At 35.9% G+C, this 22,381-nt stretch overlaps 5 protein-coding genes across 5 annotated transcripts; all 5 read right to left on the bottom strand.

Moving 5' to 3' along the window:
* Positions 1-77: 77 nt before the first annotated feature.
* Positions 78-2,330, bottom strand: LOC116122800. Its single transcript, XM_031408613.1, has 5 exons — positions 2,291-2,330; positions 1,972-2,090; positions 942-1,012; positions 720-806; positions 78-643 (listed from the first exon to the last, which is right to left on the bottom strand). The coding sequence occupies exons 2-5, from the start codon at positions 2,057-2,059 to the stop codon at positions 386-388; spliced, it is 504 nt and encodes a 167-aa protein (XP_031264473.1). The 5' UTR covers positions 2,060-2,090; positions 2,291-2,330; the 3' UTR covers positions 78-385.
* A 2,150-nt stretch (positions 2,331-4,480) lies between these two features.
* LOC116122815 lies at positions 4,481-5,891 on the bottom strand. Its single transcript, XM_031408625.1, has 3 exons — positions 5,501-5,891; positions 4,777-5,408; positions 4,481-4,627 (listed from the first exon to the last, which is right to left on the bottom strand). The coding sequence occupies exons 1-3, from the start codon at positions 5,889-5,891 to the stop codon at positions 4,481-4,483; spliced, it is 1,170 nt and encodes a 389-aa protein (XP_031264485.1).
* Positions 5,892-8,785: 2,894 nt separating this feature from the next.
* LOC116122847 (probable polygalacturonase) lies at positions 8,786-11,785 on the bottom strand. The gene is made up of 6 exons (XM_031408648.1): positions 11,738-11,785; positions 10,746-11,063; positions 10,445-10,565; positions 10,184-10,358; positions 10,009-10,079; positions 8,786-9,537 (listed from the first exon to the last, which is right to left on the bottom strand). Exons 1-6 carry the CDS (start codon positions 11,747-11,749, stop codon positions 8,867-8,869), a joined length of 1,368 nt encoding a protein of 455 aa, XP_031264508.1. The 5' UTR covers positions 11,750-11,785; the 3' UTR covers positions 8,786-8,866.
* LOC116122814 (probable polygalacturonase) lies at positions 11,774-15,530 on the bottom strand. The gene is made up of 4 exons (XM_031408624.1): positions 15,512-15,530; positions 13,074-13,159; positions 12,084-12,401; positions 11,774-11,908 (listed from the first exon to the last, which is right to left on the bottom strand). The coding sequence occupies exons 2-4, from the start codon at positions 13,083-13,085 to the stop codon at positions 11,774-11,776; spliced, it is 465 nt and encodes a 154-aa protein (XP_031264484.1). The 5' UTR covers positions 13,086-13,159; positions 15,512-15,530.
* A 1,831-nt stretch (positions 15,531-17,361) lies between these two features.
* On the bottom strand, positions 17,362-21,899 carry LOC116122813 (topless-related protein 2-like; the record flags this gene model as incomplete). Its single annotated transcript, XM_031408623.1, is given in 14 exon segments — positions 17,362-17,747; positions 18,064-18,239; positions 18,313-18,495; positions 19,277-19,372; positions 19,461-19,589; positions 19,745-19,921; positions 20,078-20,188; positions 20,302-20,454; positions 20,697-20,792; positions 20,883-20,965; positions 20,968-21,037; positions 21,149-21,383; positions 21,468-21,595; positions 21,885-21,899. Coding segments are annotated over 14 exon segments (1,863 nt in total), but the record flags the coding sequence as incomplete, so codon positions are not given.
* Positions 21,900-22,381: the final 482 nt, after the last annotated feature.

Raw genomic sequence — 22,381 nt, 5'->3', positions numbered from 1 at the left:
CCTTGTATTCTCTTGCGGAAAACAGTTATTCATACTTAGAAGTAGAACAAATCAATTCTCACATCATTTACATTCATCAAATGAAGTATTTATGTTCTTTCTGATTGCATAATAGTTGTGTTACAACTTATAAGATGATTAAACCTATTTTTGCGTATAATTTCACTGTATCCAAGACCCAATTTGTTCACTTAATCGAGATTATCTAACACTTTGGATCGAGTAGGTACTTCATATTTAATGAAAGCTTAATCAGACATTAACCAATATGATGAACACAAACAAATAGAAAACTATCAGTATCTTTGACTCCAGTGAAACAATATTAATTTGTCTCCAAGAAGCTGAGTTTCCTACTGTTGATTCCCCAGTAAGTTTGATATGCTCAATGGCGCTTCTTATTACCGCCTTTCTTCTTACCATGGTGCTTCTTTCCCCTTCCTTTCTTTTTCCCTTTGCCACCCATAGGTGTACCGGGATCACTGTTTCTTGACGGGGTTCCATGTAACAGATGCTTCACATCAAGTACACCATTTCTAAAACGACCTTCAGTCGACTTAAGCACCCTATCCTCAGGCCTGCGCTTCTCCATTGGTTTTTTGGAGCCAGCAAACTTCCCTCCAAATCGTCCAAGAATTGCCCTCTAAAAACCACAGTTGGTTAATACAAGTGCATCAAATTTTGCAACAAACCATTAGAAGGGTGAAGAAATCAATCACCTCTTCTTGCAACTTCTGTTCTCTTTCCTTTTGTCTCTTCATGGGTACTCGGGCCACACTTAATGGTAGTCTCTGCTTCTTAGGAGGCTATTGAAACAACAAGCATGAAAGAAATATTCAGGAAGAAATTAAATTGCATTACAGTATATAGGGCTTTAAAGAACATAAAAATAAATAAATAAATAACTGTCCTCAAAGCTTGCATGCTTTGTGAGTTCTTACCTTTCCACCTAAAGATACAACCCTTTTGTTCTCCAGTTCTTTCCTCTCTTTCCATGTCATGTGCGAGGAACCTGAGATGGCAGAATATCAAAGTTAACAAAAAAAAAAAACTAATTTGCATTCATGCATCGACTGTGGAGGGGCAATAACCTAAAACAAATTAAAAGAACAAACAACCATGGGATGAAATTGATTACAGTAGCTCACCAGCAAATACACACAAAATAGTACAAACCCTCTCTTTGTCAAAAGTTATAGCATTCCTACACATCCAGAGAATCAAATCATGGCTATCAAAGTGCAAGCTCCAGAGACTTATCCTACAGCTAGATAGGATTTAAAATATAAAAAAAAACCCAAAAACAAGACCAATGATAAAATCTGGCACAGGAGATTGAAGCTGAGGCAAGTGAGGCAGGCAGGAGTGCTTCAGGTACTGCTATGTCAGAGAAAAAATTTACATCCTATAACAGCATAGTTATTTGGTAAATTTCATTCTTCACTCTCATCAAATTATTTCTGCTACTACATTTCCACCCATCAATGAAACTTATAGTAAAGTAGTAGCATTAGATCAACCAATTTTCGCCATGCGAAGGTCTTAATCTGACAATTGTTCAAAAGAAAAATTAATTCCCTTCAAGAACATTAGGACCAATAATGATACTCCTATAAAGTACTTCCCAATACAACAAACTTTCTTCAAGAAAACACTAAGGAATTCTAAGCAGAATTCACAAATATCACCCCTCTATTTAAATTCAATTTCGAAATTGTATCTTTCTCTCCCTCTCTGTCTACGAAGCTCTCAGCCCACGACATAAGTTCAGAAGAAAGCATTTGAATTACTTAATTGCTTTTTCTATACTATATTAACCCCAAAAACGAGAACAAAAAAAATCCAATACAAACAGTTTCCACTAGAATCAACAAAAACATGCATCAAAGAAATATTTGATAATCCACGTACAAATATCTTCACAATTAAATGGAAAAAAGAAATTAAGCTGAAATAAAAGTAAAAAATTACCCAGAAACTCTATGTCTTTCATAATTTTCCTCAAGTCCATCTCTTCCTCCTTCGTCTCCATATCTCTGCTTTGCTTCTTTTTATTCATTTTTTTTTTTCTTCTCTGCACTTCGCACGTCCTAGTTCAGAACAAAAATTCAAAGATTTGTGAACCAAAGATATCAATACTCAATAGAAAGAAATTGTAGCGAAGGCGAAACAACGTAACAGTGAGAGAAACTAAAGGCTTGACGAGTGTATAAGCGACACCGGCGGGAATAAGAATCTACAGCGGCGGCCGTGGCCTTTAAAGTATTTATTGGGTTATCGGAAAGAATACCCTTTAATGGTTAAACCCTTTCTTCTTCGGGCGACTTTTTGAGGGCTCGAAGGTAGAGGTTTTTTATTTATTAATGGGCCGATATTAGCCTATCAAGGTTCCGAGAATTTAAATGGGCTCCACTCGGCCCAACTATTTGATTTGGACAATCCATTTAGTGGTCCAATCTCATAATGGGCCAATAGATGTGTACTGTAAATGGGCTAAATTTGGCCCAAATATTTGAAATTAGACAATCACTTAGTTGTCCAATCACATTGTGGGCCTCCTTGGACCAAGCAAGGTATGGCCTAAACCATTTAAACTTGGGCGGGTAGAAATAGAACCGTAGGACTAAGAATTTAAGTCCTAATCAATTTGATATATCCACTTTTGAGATATCTTAGTTCAATTTGAATATGATATAATAAAAATCTCTTTTTTTTTTTTTTTTAAATAGGTGTCCGAACTAGCTTGCGCAGACCTCGACTAGTCACTGTATCTGTATGTAACTAGGACAACATCCCACCACCATATTCACCTGCTTAAATCTGGAGAGCAAGGGAGATTCGAACCTGAGACCACTGTTTTAAAACTCAGACCGGAGGACAATCCGCTCTGCTACCCAAGTCACGGGTCAATCGGTCCAACTAGTTGGATCGGTGACGTCATCATACTGACGTCAGCACTGCAAAAAAAAAAAAAAAAAAAAAAAAAAACCTGTTTTTTTTTAGATTTTGAGATTTCCATGTTTTTAATATGACAATAACAACTTAATTACTGCCCTATGATTCAACGTTCAAATTCAATGACAATCCCAACATAATTTAAGTATTTAATAACAATCCAAAGTCCAAATCCAAACATGATATTGTGTTCATCCATTATATATTAAATGACAAAACACATAATAATTAATAACAAAACATTGGGTGCAAGTGTTTTTTCTTTGATCCGTTTTCATGTTGATTGAGCTTCACACACTAGCATCAAAATTCATCATCATCATCACCATCACCATCATCTACATAAATTTCAGTAAAAAAAAGAAATCATAAGTTAAAACTTGTAATTTAATTTAAAATAGATACTAAGTTACTTAAATATTTGAAACCAACCTTCTGAACCATCGGTTGAATCATAAAAAGAAGGGTGATCAACAACTCCAGCAAGAATAGATCCTTCTCCATATAACATTTGTTTCAACTCCTCATAATTAAGTTCACTAACCTCCTCTTCATCGTCAACTATCCAACCTTCAGTTTTATCGATAGTTTCATAATCAATAGAATCGAAACTTATTTTCTTAGAACACCTCCTAAAATACCACAATGAAATATTAAAAGCATGACAAGTAAAATATCAAGGAAAATAATAGATAATAACAATAAGAATGATGCATAATTGAGTAATTGACAATGTTTTATACATGTTTTGCAAACGCAAGTTATAGTGAATAAAAACAAGATCATTCAACCTTTGATGCTCCAATCTATTCCTCTTTTTAGTGTGTATGCGCTAAAAAACACTCCAATTTCATTCACATCCCGAAAAGCTTGAAGTTTGGCTAAGAATTTTTATTGCAAACTTTTGCAAATTTGGAGTACTATACCCAAATGATCTCCACCATTCATCTGATTGAAAATTAAACATAATAAATAAATTAGACTTAAAAAACAAAAGAACTCATAAATTTTATAACTATTATATAACAGGACGTGTAGTTTTCGCGGTTTCAAGAACAAGCCCACGAGAAAAGCTTTCCTCCCGGTTTGAATATAATCTACTCTCTTCTATTAACCTTGTCTTGTTCAAATTGAATGCACTTGCTTTACTGTCAATAGTATCAAGGAAACCACTCATGACTTCTAGCTTGGCACAAAAAGATGCTTCGTCATATTTAAAGGTAAGATTCAAATAATAAGCCGCAACATGGATATCACGGCGCAACGTCCTATCCCAACGTAGCTTAATGATTCGTGTATAAGGCTTGTACAATCTCTTTTTATTCTTAAAAAACTTCTTAATTGCATTTTTCGCTCTGTACATGTCATCATACACATATCATATTGCAGGCATCTCATCTGAGTCAACAATCTGTAGCAAGTGCATCAATGGACTCACAACTTTAGATATCTTACCCATATCATCCCAAAAATCGTTATCTAGAATTATGCCAATAACATGTTTGCCTTTATTACTTTTTGCATATCAAGAATCGACAAATGACTTATTTGTCACCATAGCTTGCAAGTCATGTTTGTGCTCATGAAGACTTCTTATTGCAATGAAAGTTGTAGCAAGACGGGTTGCGCCCAAACGGACAATTTCTTTCCCACCCTGAATTTCTTTCCAACCCTGTTCAATTGATAAATAATAGATGTTAGTCAATTATAAAAAATGCATATTATGTTATGACTTGACAAGAACATGAGCTAAAGGTATATTACCTATCTTTTCCTCAACCAAGCTATCAAGAATATATGATTATATACAAATTTCGTCACCTCAAAAGCACGTCTCACAAGATAAACTATGTGATCTATCTCAGCTATGTCTTTTAAAACCAAATTTATGCTATGTGCTACATAGAGCGACCAAGTAATACTCGGATATTTCTCAGATAATATTCTTCCAGTAGCTTTATAGTTGGATCCATTGTCTGAGACAAAATGGACAATACTATTTGGTCCAATCCATAAAGCTACCTCCTCAAACATCTTCAACAATGTCCTAGCATCCTTCACAACATTTGAAGCATCAACTGATTTCACAAAACAAACTCCCTTAGGACAATACACCATAAAATTGATTAATGACCTATGTGAATTATCAGTCCAACCATCAGCCATTAAAGTACATCCAACATTTTCCCAAATCTTTCTACAACTATCAACAAGAAGCTGCACTTCCTTCTTATCATCTCTTAACAAATTGACACGCAAACCATGATAATTTGGGTGTTTATACCCAATCCCAATTGCAGCTATAGCATCCACCAAAGGCTGAAGATAAATTGAATTTACAGCATTAATTGGGATGCAAGCATCGTAAAAGAATCTTACAAAAGTCATGTCTACTCTCAACATCGCATCTTTTCCAACTAAACAACTCCTAATTGATGGTTGAGATCCAACAACTGTCCTTGGAGCAAAATAGTCACCAACCCCAATAGGTTTTTTCTTTTTGATTTGTCTAGCATTGTACTTTGTTTTTTACTGCCAAACCTACCTTCATTTATGTGAATTTCTAATAAATGAAACGCTTCACTATCTTCGTTTAGCATATCTCCTTCAAATCCATGTACGGTAGCACTGTAAGGAGTATTATACTTACTAGAATCAGTCTTCTCTTTATTCTTTATCCCAATGTCTTTTAGTGATTCTCTCATCAAGTATTGAACATCAAAAGAAACTTTTAAACAAGCACCAACATCCCCATTTGTTCTAACTAGATGTTGTTTCATTCTAAAAATACCTCCCCCTCTAGTTACTTTCCCATAGTGAAGACATTTTAATGTCTTCCTTCCATTTGGATCTACACCCTCAATAACATGTGTCCATGTTATATCAGTTTTACCTCTACTAGATTGTGAAAAAGACCTATAGCCAGATGTTGACATTGTCTGTTTTTAATCTTTATCTACTTGTCACACAAGAAATAACAACAATTTAGTATATACTTGGCATATTAAAACACCAGCATATTATGGACGCATTCAAGGATTGAATCTAATTAATGCAAATCTGCACTGAAAAGAAAGGACAAACATGATAAAAGCTACAAGATCCATAAAATTATGCCAAAGAAAAAGAGCAAACACATAAATTAAGTATGATATGGCCCGCAATAGCTTAATGGACAAAAAAGAATTCCACTATATTTGAAGTAGTTGGCATACAAGACTGGAGTTCTTGCCATAGCCAACTGTTATGAAGTATAATTATTAAGGGCTATGTTTGACATTAACATCTCTTGCATGCTTCAACACACTAAGTCAATCAAACAAAAAACACTACAAGGTAGAACAATTGGCTGAGCTACTTTCCACAATAAAACGGAATCACATTTTTCAAAAGAATCATTGTTTCCAAATTTCATTGTTAGATAACTTAAAATATAAACTAAAAACTTATATTTTTAAGATAGCTCAAATAATCTATATATGACTTGTTTACGAATAAGCAATACAAGCTTTGAACTATAAGATAACAGTAGAAATTACACAATTACATAGCTATACAGAGACTTGATGCAGTTTTTCCATAACATAAACTTCCCTATAGACTGATAAATAATCTCTAATTCTCATAATCAAAGGCAATGTATTCCTCAAATTATGAGTAACATCATTGGCATAAATCAAATGCCCATTCTCACCCACATAATTAATTCAAGATAGACATGACTGGTGAAACAATCTAGATAAGCTATAAATTATTTCCTAACTTATCATCATATAACAAGAACTTAGATACATCAACTTGATAAAAGCAAATTACCTTTTACACTTGCCTCAAAAGGGACATAAGTGCAAAATATTCTAGTATCAATCAAAGATTAATTGAGTAAAACAGAAACGAAATAATACCTTGGTCAGACACAAGCAAATTGAATATCTTAAAACCTAGATTTCAACAATCAATTTCATAACAAATTTGTAAATTAATTTGGGTTATTTGCTACTGACTACTGAGTTACTCCTGCCACTCTTAAAGAACAACGTTACAGATGTTTCTTAACCTATATTTTCTCCATTGACAATATGAAACTAGATCTGCAAAAATGAAAAGGGTCGTGACTCATGAAAAACTTACACTTTCTGAAATGGAGTTGTGTTGTTGTCCATTTCCAGTGAGGAATGGAGCTTTCGTTGTCGAGGAATGGAGTTGTCGTCGTCGTCGTCATCGATTTCCAGCGAGGAATGGAGTTATCGTCATCGTCGTCAATTTCTAGCAAGGAATGGAGCTGTCATCACTGATTTCCGGCGAGGGAGGAAGGCGTCATTGTCGACTTCAGAGAGTAGAGTTGTGATTGACACAATGGTTGCGATTTCAGACTTCAGAGAGTAGAGTTCATTGAGATTGAGTGGCGATTTGAGTGGGTAGCTTAGATTTCAGATTTTCAGAGGATCGTTGCGTAGAGAAAGTAGAGAAGCTGGAAAGACAATGGTGTTACCATGTTAACGGTTTTTTCCCCTTTTGAATATTGGACTAGTTTATCAAGCGGTTCGCACTATTTTCTCGGTTCAATGGCGGTTCATAGCGGGTTATGAATATAACCGGGTTTTATATTGATTTGGACCAGACATGTGACCGGGTCGCGGTCCAACAGATTGGACCGGCCGATTCAATCCGGTTTTTAAAACCATGCCCGAGACCGTACGCGTAAAAATTAAGCTTTTAAATATATACGTTACAGTTATATAAATCATCCAAAGTTTTGTGTTTTTTTTTTTTTATCATCAAGGGGGTTTGGACCAGCTTGCACACACCTCAATTAATCTCCGAGGACCCTAGAACTGTCCAACCGATTGGACCAGCCGATCCAGTCCGGTTTTTAAAAACAAGCCCGAGACCGTACGCATAAAAATTAAGCCTTTAAATATATACGTTACAGTTATATAAATCATCCAAAGTTTTGTTTTTTTTTTTTTATCATCAAGGGGGTCTGGACCAGCTTACACACACCTCAATTAATCTCAGAGGCCCTAGAACTGTCGATCGGGTAAGAGCTTTAGTGACTATCCCTATTAGTGCTTAGGGGACCTCGAACTTAAAAGCTTATAGAACCTTCTTTTACTCTTTACCATCATGTCAACCAATGGTGGTTAAACTTAAATCATGCAAAGCTTATACTTTGAAATTTTGATTTCCAGAAAGCAATGGATAAGATGATAAGATCAACTCAATTAAGGGGAAATTAAAACCTGCAACTAGATGAGGATAGAATTAAGGTATAAGTTTTAGGAGAATAATTTAGTTGTTCCTTTAAAGTAAAGAATATAAGAAGACTCTTCAAACATGGGAAGGGAGCTGGGATTCTTTTTAAGATAAATCAAGTTGGCTTTTATTAAAGATGCAGTGCCTTCCAAGTTAAATGGAGACCAAGCATGAGTCATTGCCAAATTCAATCACACTGGCAATGGCCATAAGGTATTAAATCAAGATAGGATGATATCTAAATATTTTCTTATTTCCAGGCAAATGACTTGGAATTTTTATATCTACCATTTCAACCCAACATGTCAATTCACATAAAATAAAAAATTTTACACTGGAAATTATACTGCATCAAACCTTATAAACAATGAAGGATTTCAATTTAGATAGCTATATGAAAAACAAAAGAAAACAAAAATTATGCAAGTCCCTTTTATGTGGATTGAGCCGACGCTACCAAAAATTTCCTTACACATGAATGAAGATATGAAACTGTACATGTAATCTGCAGATAGTGAAACATGTGAAAATGGGAATATGGCAAACTATTCTAGACATGTGTCTTATTGGAAAGAATCTGACCTAATTTTTTGAGATGGTAAATGGTAGAAGAAAATGATTTTTCCAAGTGGGATTTTAGCATGAAGAATGATAATCATAATACTGAGGCTCTACCATAAGAATTAATGAGATGAAAGCAAGTCGAGGAGGAAGTATATGAGCTTTCAAGGTCAGGGCACGGTTCAGGGGACACTGACTCTGAAGATCCTTGAACATATGAACATGACCAAATATTGGAAGAGGCAGAATTGATTGATAAGGAAATATTGGATAAACATATATTGGTTAAGGGAGATTCTTGTATTCCTGTGAAGTTTCCTGCTATTGTAATGTTTTTTCCGATGATATCTTGCAAGGTGATTTGATCAAGAACTGGGAGAGCATTTGGATCAAAGTTGTCGTCGGGGTGGGTCCCGCAAAGACTGCTGGCACCAAATGCCCTTTGGATGTTTTGTAAATCAACATCTGATATAATAATCTCTTTAATATAAGCACCTCTACCCCTGGTTGTTCTGAACTCAATGCCATTTAATGAGTTGTAAAGGTGGACCTTCTCCACCAATACATTAGAAATGCCACCAGACATTTCACTACCAAAGGCAATAGTAGAACCTGAAGATGATTGAAGATGGACCTTTCTTATATGTATAGCTGTGGTCGGCCTACCATAAGCAATGCCGTACTCGTCCCAACCACTCTTGAGAGCAATTGCATCATGCCCCATGGCAATGCTGCAGTCCTCAATGCAGACATTATCGGAAGAATCTGAGAGTAACAATAAACTTATGTTAACATTAGACAACAAAATCTTCCAACATGATTGTCCCAAAACACAAATGAGATAGGCAGAATGCGTATAAACAAGTGAAATCATAGGTTATATATTTTGGAAACAAGGGAATGTGAGGGACAGTTCAGCTCCACCTAAAAAAGCAATATGAAATTTGAAATTGTAAACTAGTTTGAAGCTCAGTATAAAGATCTCAGCACTCAACTACTAATTCACTGTACATAAGAACACTTGGAAAGCATATATTCCTTTTTTTTCTACAAAATATCTTCTTCCCTGATTGTCGTTGAGCTTTAAGAAAAAACTCAGAAAGAAAAGACCAAAAAGAATAAAATGATATCTTTATATAAAGGCACTACATGACCTACAAAAATATGCAGTAAGAGACCAAGAGTGAGCAGAAGATGTAATGTGATGAAAATGGGAGTTAATCAATTTTCGCATACCTGGGACTATACCAACTGTGAAAGGGGATTCTGGCGGAGAATAAACTGATATGTTTTGGATGTGTACATTACTGCATCACATAGAATACAATTCTATATTCAGTTCTCTTTGATCAATTAAAAAATCAGTTAAAAATCAAATGAGTACAGAAGTATTGCTTCTCTAAGTACCTACCTGCAATAGACGGGGTGAATGTTATATGCAGGGGCATTTAGGAAAGTAAGATTTGAAACTACAACATGTTCTGATAATATAAATTCCACTAGATGAGGACGACTGTATTTCAATGTATGGGAATTGAACCAATCCCACCAAACTGAGCCTTGGCCATCAATGGTTCCATTATCACCTAGATTGTTCATGTGGAATTTCTTTAGCAACAATTCCAACAGGGAAAACAGTGATCAAACAGAACAAAATTAGTGGTTAACCTACCTGTTATTACCACGTCACGCAACATATAACCATTTATCAAACTTCTATATCTTCCTCCAGGAAGTTCAATCCCTCGACCATACGAGGGTAACGGTTCCACAACATCCCAGTGTGATGGGTCCTATGCCAACAAGAAAAAATTGAAAGACAATTACTAGCCAACCAAATAAGTCCAGTCCAACTGGTTTTGTAATGTTACAAGTATTTTATTGCACTATTTTCACGATGATGCAAATTGCAGATATAAGAGGAACAAGTATTAAAAAGTTCGGAAAAACTAGAAAAGAACAAATGAACCTACCTGAGATCCCAGGATGATAGCACCCTTCTCCAAGAAGAGAGTGAGGTGGCTGGTGAGATTGAAACTTCCAGTGAGCCACCTCCCGGGCGGCACATATAGCTGAGCGCCACCCTTATCAGCAAAGGACTTGAGATAGAAAATGGCATTCTGGAAGGCAAGAGTATTCAATGTTTTTCCATCACCAACAGCACCAAACTCTTGAATTGACACGCTGTGAGGTCTTGGTTCTAATATCAAGTTATAGTCACATTGTCCATCGCTTTCTTCACCATTAACTTTAATAGCATTGCACAATGCCAGCAGCAAGAGCAATGCCACCTGCAAGAAAGCAAAAACAACACAAGCCAATCCATTCTTATTAGAATTCAAACAGACTCAACCTCAATTAATCAGTTAAAACAGAGGAATTGAGGAATTATCTTATGACAATGTACTATATGCGACAAAAGTCAAGTTGTAATCAGACAAAAGAGCAAATGATAAGGGAACAATTAATTTTGCTAGATGAAACAAGGCAACATAATGTGTAAGTTAAACTATGATTTGGTAACTCCAAAAGCAAAGCAAAATAATGCTGGAAAGAAAGAGCCACTAGAAAAAGTTTTAGATTCCAGTGAAAGCAAAACTCTGTTCAGAAGGACAAAAACAAAAGAATAAAATTCCAGAACTGAAGAAAACTAAACAAAATCATATAGAACAAAAAGAAAAATCAAAAAACTCGTTCTACTCCATATAGCAACCACATCAAGGAGCACTTTCAACTGAAACTAATCATGATAACACAACAAAGAGTTCATTATCTGAAGACTGAATTTCACCACAATCTGATAATCCCACCAAAGAAATAAGATACATAGTTAAAAAAAATAAAATTGAAAAGAATAAAATCCAAGCAATCAAGTACTAAAGTTACCCGATTTGTCAACAAATAAGATAGAAAAACTAAAAGAAAAAACAACCCAGAAATTAAATAAATAAATAAACGTACTTACTGGCATCTTCATGAGTCACTGCTTCCGCAACAGTTATTAAAGAGACGANCCTGTTATTACCACGTCACGCAACATATAACCATTTATCAAACTTCTATATCTTCCTCCAGGAAGTTCAATCCCTCGACCATACGAGGGTAACGGTTCCACAACATCCCAGTGTGATGGGTCCTATGCCAACAAGAAAAAATCGAAAGACAATTACAAGCCAACCAAATAAGTCCAACTGGTTTTGTAATGTTACAAGTATTTTATTGCACTATTTTCACGATGATGCAAATTGCAGATATAAGAGGAACAAATATTAAAAAGTTCGGCAAAACTAGAAAAGAACAAATGAACCTACCTGAGATCCCAGGATGATAGCACCCTTCTCCAAGAAGAGAGTGAGGTGGCTGGTGAGATTGAAACTTCCAGTGAGCCACCTCCCGGGCGGCACATATAGCTGAGCGCCACCCTTATCAGCAAAGGACTTGAGATAGAAAATGGCATTCTGGAAGGCAAGAGTATTCAATGTTTTTCCATCACCAACAGCACCAAACTCTTGAATTGACACGCTGTGAGGTCTTGGTTCTAATATCAAGTTATAGTCACATTGTCCATCGCTTTCTTCACCATTAACTTTAATAGCATTGCACAATGCCAGCAGCAAGAGCAATGCCACCTGCAAGAAAGCAAAAACAACACAAGCCAATCCATTCTTATTAGAATTCAAACAGACTCAACCTCAATTAATCAATTAAAACAGAGGAATTGAGGAATTATCTTATGACAATGTACTATATGCGACAAAAGTCAAGTTGTAATCAGACAAAAGAGCAAATGATAAGGGAACAATTAATTTTGCTAGATGAAACAAGGCAACATAATGTGTAAGTTAAACTATGATTTGGTAACTCCAAAAGCAAAGCAAAATAATGCTGGAAAGAAAGAGCCACTAGAAAAAGTTTTAGATTCCAGTGAAAGCAAAACTCTGTTCAGAAGGACAAAAACAAAAGAATAAAATTCCAGAACTGAAGAAAACTAAACAAAATCATATAGAACAAAAAGAAAAATCAAAAAACTCGTTCTACTCCATATAGCAACCACATCAAGGAGCACTTTCAACTGAAACTAATCATGATAACACAACAAAGAGTTCATTATATGAAGACTGAATTTCACCACAATCTGATAATCCCACCAAAGAAATCAGATACATAGTTAAAAAAACAAATTAAAAAGAATAAAATCCAAGCAATCAAGTACTAAAGTTACCCGATTTGTCAACAAATAAGATAGAAAAACTAAAAGAAAAAACAACCCAGAAATTAAATAAATAAATAAACGTACTTACTGGCATCTTCATGAGTCACTGCTTCCGCAACAGTTATTAAAGAGACGACAAGAGTCACTGAATCTCAAAATTCCAACCAAGAGAGACTGCAACAGAGAACAGAAGAAGAAGAAGAAGAAGAAGGAGAAGAAGAAAAGAACAGGCATGTGTAAGTATGTGTATTATGAGCATTAATTATATATAAATGACACAATAACTAATACATTTTTTTTTTTTTTCTTTTTACTTATTTGGAACTAAATAATTATATGGCAAGTAAGTAATAAATAACATATACTATTGGAAATGACAGTTTTCCATGCAAATCAAAGATGGTAAGTGCAAACTACAAAGAGAATAATAAGATAATATTATAATAATAAAGATATTAATTGCCACTAATTATTGCCATTTAACCTCTATTACAATATGATTATCAACGTCTCTCGCCGACAAATGTGTTTGAAACGGCCCTCCATTAAGAGAGAAGTTTGTGTTTTGTGTTTGTAATTTTGTACTGTTAAAGTCTTTAACTAAGCACTTCCAAACTCTGTTTTCTACATCTGTTAAGATATCATTTGTGTAAGAACAAAATAAGCGAAGTAGGTGAGGACAGAGCGGCCATGTGGAGGCATGGAGTTTTGGTGCAGCAATGTGTGAAAGTTGGGTGGCTGAGTACCCATTTGGACACGTAATGAGATACAAAAGATGGTATGAAAGAGTGGGTGAAACTGTGGGTAATGGAGAATAAAATAAGTGAAGAGAGTGCATGGGGTACTGAGACCGCATGTGGCTTGACAGGGCAGAGAGGTCTGTGTGGTTCCCACCTCAATCATGAACAAGATGCTAGCCTGGCATCAATCACTTGACAGAACATAACACAACAAAGACTCAAAACGAACCAAACAAACAAAGAAAAGAAAAAGAGTTGAATTTAGCGCCAGTCATGCTTGTTTATGGGTCCAGTTAACCATATTACTCCTGCATTTTATTCTTCAAATATTCTCATTTACGAATGTTTTGATCAGTTCATTTCACGTTTTAGGTGATAGAATTTGTGGGATTATGTTGCTTTTATTCAAAGTTTGATAGAATTTTGTGATTTGCAGAGCTGGATTGGGCAAAGACCAGTCATGCATAAGGCATTGTTCACGGAGCAAAAAGGGCGAAAAAGCTCTTGTGAAAGGAATCAATTTGAGACATTCTCTGTATATATGGAAACTACAGCTCACCCAATAGGCTATAAGTCTACAACCGTCCAATTAGATTCATAAGTTCTTTCCGTATTTTTGACTTAACCACTGTGAATTTTTCAAAGGCCATGAGGATTTTACAACTTAGATACGATCATCATATTCATATGGTGATGAAATATTTGCTTATGCACAGTTTAGATTTTGAAAAAAAAAAGGGTAATTTTCTTGAGGAGACCAGGTTTTTATGTGGGTTGTCACTTTGGATACTTCTATGCCCACTTTTTTTATTTTAGTGCAGTGTCCCACTACGCAGTCTTGAGTTGGGCAACTTTTTATGAAATTCTATCTAAAACTTTTAATCTACGCTGATAAAAATAGTGTTTTAGTCGCCAACTTTTCTGACTTTTCATCGAGAACTCAAATATTTCATACAACATATCCTCGAGCCTTGTTGTAATCATCAAAAAGCATGGAGAATTTTGTATCAATATAAAGAAGTGTTAGATTAGTTTATAATGAATTAAACTTGGGGGCCGGACATGCAGAGTGAACTGGTAAAGTGCCTAAAGGATCTTGACATTTGAATGCAATATTCAGAGAAAGACTCGAAGATATGAACAAGAAAACAAAAATTTGTAGTCTGAACACAGAAAGCAGAAGTCTTCATTACTAACTATTTCATGAAACAGATTAAGTAATCCTTATCCTGTTATGGTCATTTTTTCTTTTGTTGGTTAACTTGAAATTGAATCAAAAAGCCAGATGTAACCGCTACTTAATCTGTAAGTTTCTGGTCCAATGTCAGAGCCTCAATTACTACAGGACCATCCTATATAAGCACCACAAAGTTCACAATTATAGGTATTCAAAACAAATAGGTTTTGGACCTTCCTGCAGTTCACCCTCACAAATAATTCAACCTAGCATGTGAATAATTGAACAGCTACGGGCCATACAACATAGATATGACAAAATTACTTATTGGAATATGACAAGATTCCTATAATTGAATAAGGTCTATGAGTGAGAGGCTCTACAGTATATTATATACTGGAGATCATATCACAGTTATTACCCTTCCTCTTTGGGAAAAAACAGGATTGGGTAAGTTTACTTGAAGCAAATATTCTGATGAAGGATGATAGAGATATAGACTAATGGGTATTAATAATAATGAGGTGAACAAAAGGATGTCATGTCAGTGTCAATGTCAAGAAGAATCCAAAGCAACAAGACCCTTAACGAGGTGTAAAAGATACATACCTGATACAGCAGGACAGTGAGTTATAGGTATGAATAGATGGATATTTGTCTATTATCATTTTCTTCCTTCATCAGGATGGGCAACCGTTTCCTTAGCCAAGGCCATTGCACATGCCATGATAAAATGAAATCATCAGCTTTTCAATCTTAAGGAGTAAGGACCCTTCAAGAATGAAGCAATTTCTAGCTAAGATATTACTTCTAACGTCCCCCACCATGTAGCTGTCTTCTTGTTTTGTTCATCAATAAACAGTATTCAGGGAACAGGATGCAGGAAGAGAAAACTTCACTGTCAGTTTATTCAGATGAGAAAATTTACAGATTGACAGCTTAATCAGGCATTTTCTTGTTTTATAAGCTTTGCTCAAATCTTTCTGGTTTCACGATCTACCCATTTGTGGATGGATTTGGATGGCCAAGATATTCATTTAACCTCTATAATAAATTTACAATACTGCACAGAATATGGAAGTATGAAGAACTATAATGTAGAAATTATTGTCCAAGTACTAAAACAAAGCCACAAAAAAAAAAAAAAAAAAAAAAAAAAAAAAAAAAAAAAACAAGAGAGAAGAGAGAGACCTATAGCAGTTCAAGTATAATTGCAAGTGTGGTGCGTGCAGACTTCAGTGTTTGATTCATGTAAATTGTGATCAACTAGTCTGGTGACTTTCAAGTTTAAACAAACAAATACTATTTTTTAACCTAAAGAGAATATCACAACTCATTGAGGGTAGGTACAGGACACAACTAAAATAGAATATGTCTTGTAGGGTAAATGCTAGTCTGATATGCAAATCAGAGTAACCAGCTGCATATTTCATTACCCTTTCAGTTTCCCACAAGAATATCTTATCATAGCAGACAACATCTAAATCCTGCCCGACCTTGGCCCCAATCCAGAAGGGCAGAAAAAGAAATTAAACAAATTTAGGAATCAAGACATAAGCATCTTGAACTGCACCTGACTGCTTTTTCTGGTTTCTTGTCCATCCTTGCAAAAACAGAACAAAGAAACTTCTCTCAATTGTTTTGAAATCAAGTTTTGGTGTCCGAATATAAACTGTTGGAGTCTCACACCTACTAGGCACGCTCAAGTCTATTAGTTTATAAGAGTGAATAATTCTCTCATTCAACAAGACCTTATTGAGTGAGGAGTCAGACTCAGCTCAAATTCTATCATGCTATCAGAGTTAAGCCCAGTTGAGCTACGTGCTTGACCCTCAGGTGAAGAGTTAGAGCTAACAATTACCTCCATCAACAGGCATGACTCAAGACCCAATATATGAGCTTAACCATGAGGGGAGTGTTAAAATCCCACACTGACAGAAGTTAGAGCCAGCAATTACCTCCCTCAACAAGCATGACCCAAGACTCAACATATGGGCTTGACCGTGAGGGAGAATGCTAGAGTCTCATACCAACCAGTCACACTCAAGCCTACTGGTTTACAAGAGAAGGTAATCCTCTAAACCGACTAGGCACGCTCAAGCTTACTAATTTATAAAGATGGATAATCCTCCACATCAATTAGGCACGCTCAAGCCGCTTTATAAGAAAGGGTAATCCTCCTATTCAACAAGACCTTGCCACACCTCAAATTCTATCATAAACACAAGCATTGAAAACATAAACATTCTCGCTGAACATACTGAGATCAATTCTCCGAGGAGCCTATTCTTGGTCTTAATTACAAGTGGTAAAGAGGTAGAAGAAGTTTGAGAAAATTCAAGTCTTACCAATCGAGCTACAAAATTTGAATAAGATAAGATGCATAAAGTTCCTTTGTTCAAAATCTCCACTTTGTGGTTTCGAGTACAAAATGCATACAACAAAAACACAGAATTAAATACTTGAAGAAATAATAAGATATCGCATTTATCTGAGAAATCAATGTATAATATACATGAAATTATCGCACTCTAACTAATTCTTTTCCTTGACTCACACATTTGACTAGAAATCTATGAAAGACCAACCTACTATGGTACATGATAATATACAAATAAAAAAGATGCAGTTTTATCATTGGAGCTGCTCTGGAGTGGGATTGTTAGTAGCAGATGATGTAGCTGTCCTGCTGTTCTCTGTTCCATTGTCAACAGGCACTGCAACTCCCCACTTCCTTTCGGTCTCTGAAGGTTCTATTACTTTAATGGATCCATCAGTGAGCCCAACACCCAATTGATTTGGCTCCTGGGGGTGCGCTGCTACAACTAATGGGTACACAGTTTGGCTGTTGCACAGTAGAATATAGAAATTAAGAACAGATTTTGAATTTGAACAAAATTGTCATCAGTCAATTAGATTTTAATACAGGAGAATGCTTTTCACCATAACATCAAACATTTTCTCTCTTATATGCACATTTTTTGAAAATGTGAACAAAGAGGGGAAACAGAAATGCAATGCTTATCACAGATCCAAAGGAATAAAATATAGCCGGTAGATAAGAAAAGGATCCCACATCACATGACTGATGAAATAAAAGCCAGGAAGTAACTCTTTGGTGGTAGTAGTGGCAAAACCATGTAAGTCAACAATTTACATACCTGTTCGATGATGCCTGGGATATGTATGCTGATGGGGCTATACGACATCTTAGCCTTAGGCTATCAGCATCAAATACTCCAATGTTACCATCAGTGAAAGTAGCATAAATTAGTTGGCTGTTGCAGGAATATACAGCACAAGAAATGGGCGAAGAAAGTACGTCTTGTGGCACCCACTGCAATTAAAAACATGTTAGGAATTTGTTGCAAGTGAACTTAATTTACATGTGCAAAAATTAGGCTTCTCACCTGTCGAATGCGTTCCATCTTCGCTGCATCATATAGAGCTAGCTGAGTCTCATGGCATACCAACAGACAGACTTGATTGGAGTGAAATTGCACTCTAGTGTCACCAATAGGTGCCTTTCCAGCAGGCAGTTGAATTGTAACTGATTTCCTCTTTTCCCATGTATCAGTGTTCCAAAAGATAACCTGTAAAAAGTATACATTCAAAGAACCAATAGTTTCAGGTGCAGGCTTATCATATGCGGGCATAAGAACCACTAGACATATTCATCTACCAAGTAATAAGTAAATGAAAATGGCACATATATTGCATAAAAACTCAGACCAGAGGTACAAATCCAAACCATATCTGTATTATCCCACTCTCATTAGAAATTTTGTAATAAATAGGATTGGTCCACAAAATAGCCCACATTACAGGAAACTCTGTATTCAACTCCAGTTATATTGCAGATCTAAACAAAAGCCTCCAAAAGATTGAACTACCTTACATGTCAGCCTTCAATAACAAATAGAACTTTATTGGTCAAACTATTACCTAATCAATTATAACAACAAATAAGTCGGATTGGACGATATTTAATGGCTCAAGGGCTGTTTAGATGCAATTCTGACTTTAGTATGAAATGGATTTGAAAAGTTAAAACCAGCTCATGGCAATTAATATTTTTGTCAACAAAACTTTGTTGAGCCCAGTTTCGTTTTCCAACAGACCTCAAATGGAATTAGATTAGGTTAATATATGGATAAGCAAATTCTTGAAAAGCCAGATCCACTTTCAAAGTCAGGTTAAATAAGGTTTCGGAACCCAAAAATCATTTGGTTCCATCATCTAGTCAACAAAACAAAACAAATTGCATATATATGATAACTTAACAATGTGTCAGTTTACGAGCAAGTGCAGCAACAAACAAACAATTTTGCTTTTCTTATTATTAAGTTATAAAGTATCATGGGTGCAACATACCTGAGCATCAGCCCCTGATGAGACCAGGATATTAAGACTGGTGGAAAATGCCAAACCAGTAATGCGCTTTTGGTGACCCTTTAATTTTGTTTTGACCTATTAGTAGCAGAAGTTGATTTCACATTGGTTACTGACCAAGCAGCTAAATCATTACATAGCCTTAAATGACTATTAAATTAACTACCTCATCCACCCTGACATTGTAGATTTGGATGGTTGAGTCTTCCATTCCAACTGCTATGATGTTATTGTCTTGAGGATGAAATGCTAGGAAGGTTGAAGCTGGTGGAGGTTGCATGAATGTAGTCATCACCTACAAACCAAGGCAAGTCCCCAAGTTATATGATCAATAGCTTCAAAAGCCATAATACATTAAGGTTCAAACAAATGCAGTCAGCAATGATGTAAACAGTACACAGGCACTTCTCCACATGAAAGCAAGCATTGGCTGAGGATAGCTAAATTTACCTTAAAGTTCATCATATTAAACAATGAAACTTTCCCACCACAGGCAGACATGACATATGAGTCATTCTTTGAGAGTGCTATGCACGGAACCGCTTCTTCTGAATTCTCTGGGACATCATTGGTCATAAGAAGACCATTGCTTGGATGCCAATGTTGTGGAACAACACTGGTAGTGGCCTTTCAAACCAACAAATAAGTGAGAAATTTCAGCCAGAAAAATTTGCTACAAATATTGTTGATTCACTACATACATATACATTTAGATTTTAGATGTAAAAATAAAAAGACAGATGTATGCATGCATGTGTACATCAGTTAGTATAGATCAATTACCTTTCCACCAGGATTCTGTTCACTGCGGCCCCATTTCCATAGCTTCTGAACCCCATTTGACCCTAGGGCCAGAATGCCAACACCAGAATTTGTGTAAAGAAGTCGAGCAGCCTTCATAAGAATGATGCAATTATTATTAGATTTACCACTTTAGGTGCTATTATGGCATCTAGTGTTTCATATCTTTTTCAAGAAAAGCATCAGGAAGAAGTTCTTCTCAAAACCTTGCAAGCAGAATCAGTGCCTTCTGGCATGGTGACAGCCCGACACTGAACAAGATTGACAATCTCAGTCAGTTCCCAAGGCTTGGCTTCATCAGATACCTCCTCCAAATTTCTTGGCTTTTCTATGCCTGTAGCTATGGATTCAACTCCATTCTAGAATGAACACTTTTCAGAATTAGATGGCAGTACAAAAGAAATTGTTCAATACATCAGAAACAACTAAAAAAATAGCATGAGGTCATATTGCTAGTTAAATCTTTTAAACAAGACGCAATACAATAATCATTGATACTTTAAGTTTACAGGCCAATCCATTGCATGAAAAGTTGTAAATAATCTAATGGTAAGCTTCCAAAAGATAATAAAATTAGATTCCTGTCATTTGTATAGCATACAATTATAGGAGTGGACCTGACAGGGGAGCTTTTGTCTACACATTCCACTTTACTAATAACTGGACTGATGCTTGTAACCACAGCAGAACTAGAAACCTGATCCATGAAAATTAAACAAATCAAGATAAATAGAAGTTCAAATTAAAGCAAGAGGGTTCAGGTACTCCGGGAACAGAATAAAACTACCTTCATCTCAGTGGTTCCTTTGGATGTTTCATAAGTTCATGTTTCCATTGCTTTAAAGGCTCTCAGACCATCAGCATTTGCATCTTAAGTCCATTGTCAGCTGTAGTAACTATAAGCAAATTTCCTTCCCTGTTGAATCTCAACCAGGGAAGACACTGAAGCAACCCAATAAATGATATCAGATTATAGATGCAAAACAGAAACATCTGACGATTAAAACTAGAAAACCAGTAAGGAAACAGTAAAGAAATAGTCAAGATGCTGACCGGAAGTCCACCCTCGGCCTCAGTACTTGTGAGCACATTGGTGTTGTCCATATCCCAAAATTTTATCTGGTTATCTTCACCAGCAGCCAAAAAGCGATTTCTTGTTGTATCAAATTGCACTACACCAGCAGATTTCTTTCTGAAGCCAATATAACTCCTCTTTATAGCTCCTTCACTTTCATTCCATTCAACAAGGAATGAGTCCCCATCTTTACTAGTCCCACAGGAGAACAATCTGAATTCCAAGAAAGGATGCTTACATCTCAATTATGATTTCACCATTTTCACGAGCATATCTAAAGGCTTAGTTATTACTTACCTACTACCATCAGCACTGTAGAGCATAGTAGTACACCACAGCCCAGGAGCATCATAGTCAACCCTAGAGCCCATATTATCATACGGCCAAGCCTTAATTTTCCCATCGATAGTAGTTGAAAATATAAACTGAAAAGTTGAGTTGAAAACCAAAATATCAATGTCCAATTCCTTTGCAACAAAATGCTTCACATTTGAAGAAAATTCTCTGTGCTTATTCAAACACATATCATGTTCAATACACTTGAATCCAACTATACTGTTAAAGAAATCCCGCCTTGTAAATGTGGCAAAAATCACAAGCATGAAAAACGAAAAACAAGGACCATTTTGAACCTACAACATTTTAAATAGAGCACAAGTTGTTCAACCAACATAATTCAGGGAAAAGATGGATAAAAAAGCTCATGGGAATTACTTCTTTTGATTCACAAATGTTTTATCCCCATATCAGCTTGCAAGGAAGTACATACAAAATCAGTCCCACATGAGCTGGTGCAATCTTATTGGCGACCAAATACACAACTGCCACCAAGTCCTCAGGTGTTGTATCCATGACAGTCCTCAACATATTACACACAATATTAGTAATCACAATCTGCCCCGTTTCGTTCGAAATCATCTCAAATGCCAAACTCAAGAAAATAAACAGATATTCGAGAAACATTAAATTCTTACTATCCCCAGGTGAAATGGGGCTGATTATGGTGGAAATGAGTAATCAGCAGCAAGATGGACTGATTCGTAGTGGAAAGAAGACCAAAGGATGCTAGAAGTTGAACAATTGCAGACGACGGCAGCCGCTGAAGAAAATGCTCCAAAACTTCGTGAGAGGTAGATCAGGTCACGAGGAGTCCAAATATGTGACTTGGGAGACGAAACGACATCAAAAAGTGAGCGAATGACATCGGGAAG

Source organism: Pistacia vera, unplaced genomic scaffold, assembly GCF_008641045.1.
Source record: "Pistacia vera cultivar Batoury unplaced genomic scaffold, PisVer_v2 Contig138, whole genome shotgun sequence".
Taxonomy (NCBI): Eukaryota; Viridiplantae; Streptophyta; class Magnoliopsida; order Sapindales; family Anacardiaceae; genus Pistacia; species Pistacia vera.
Note: the sequence above shows the minus strand (reverse complement) of the source record. Positions and strands in the feature narration are given on the sequence as shown.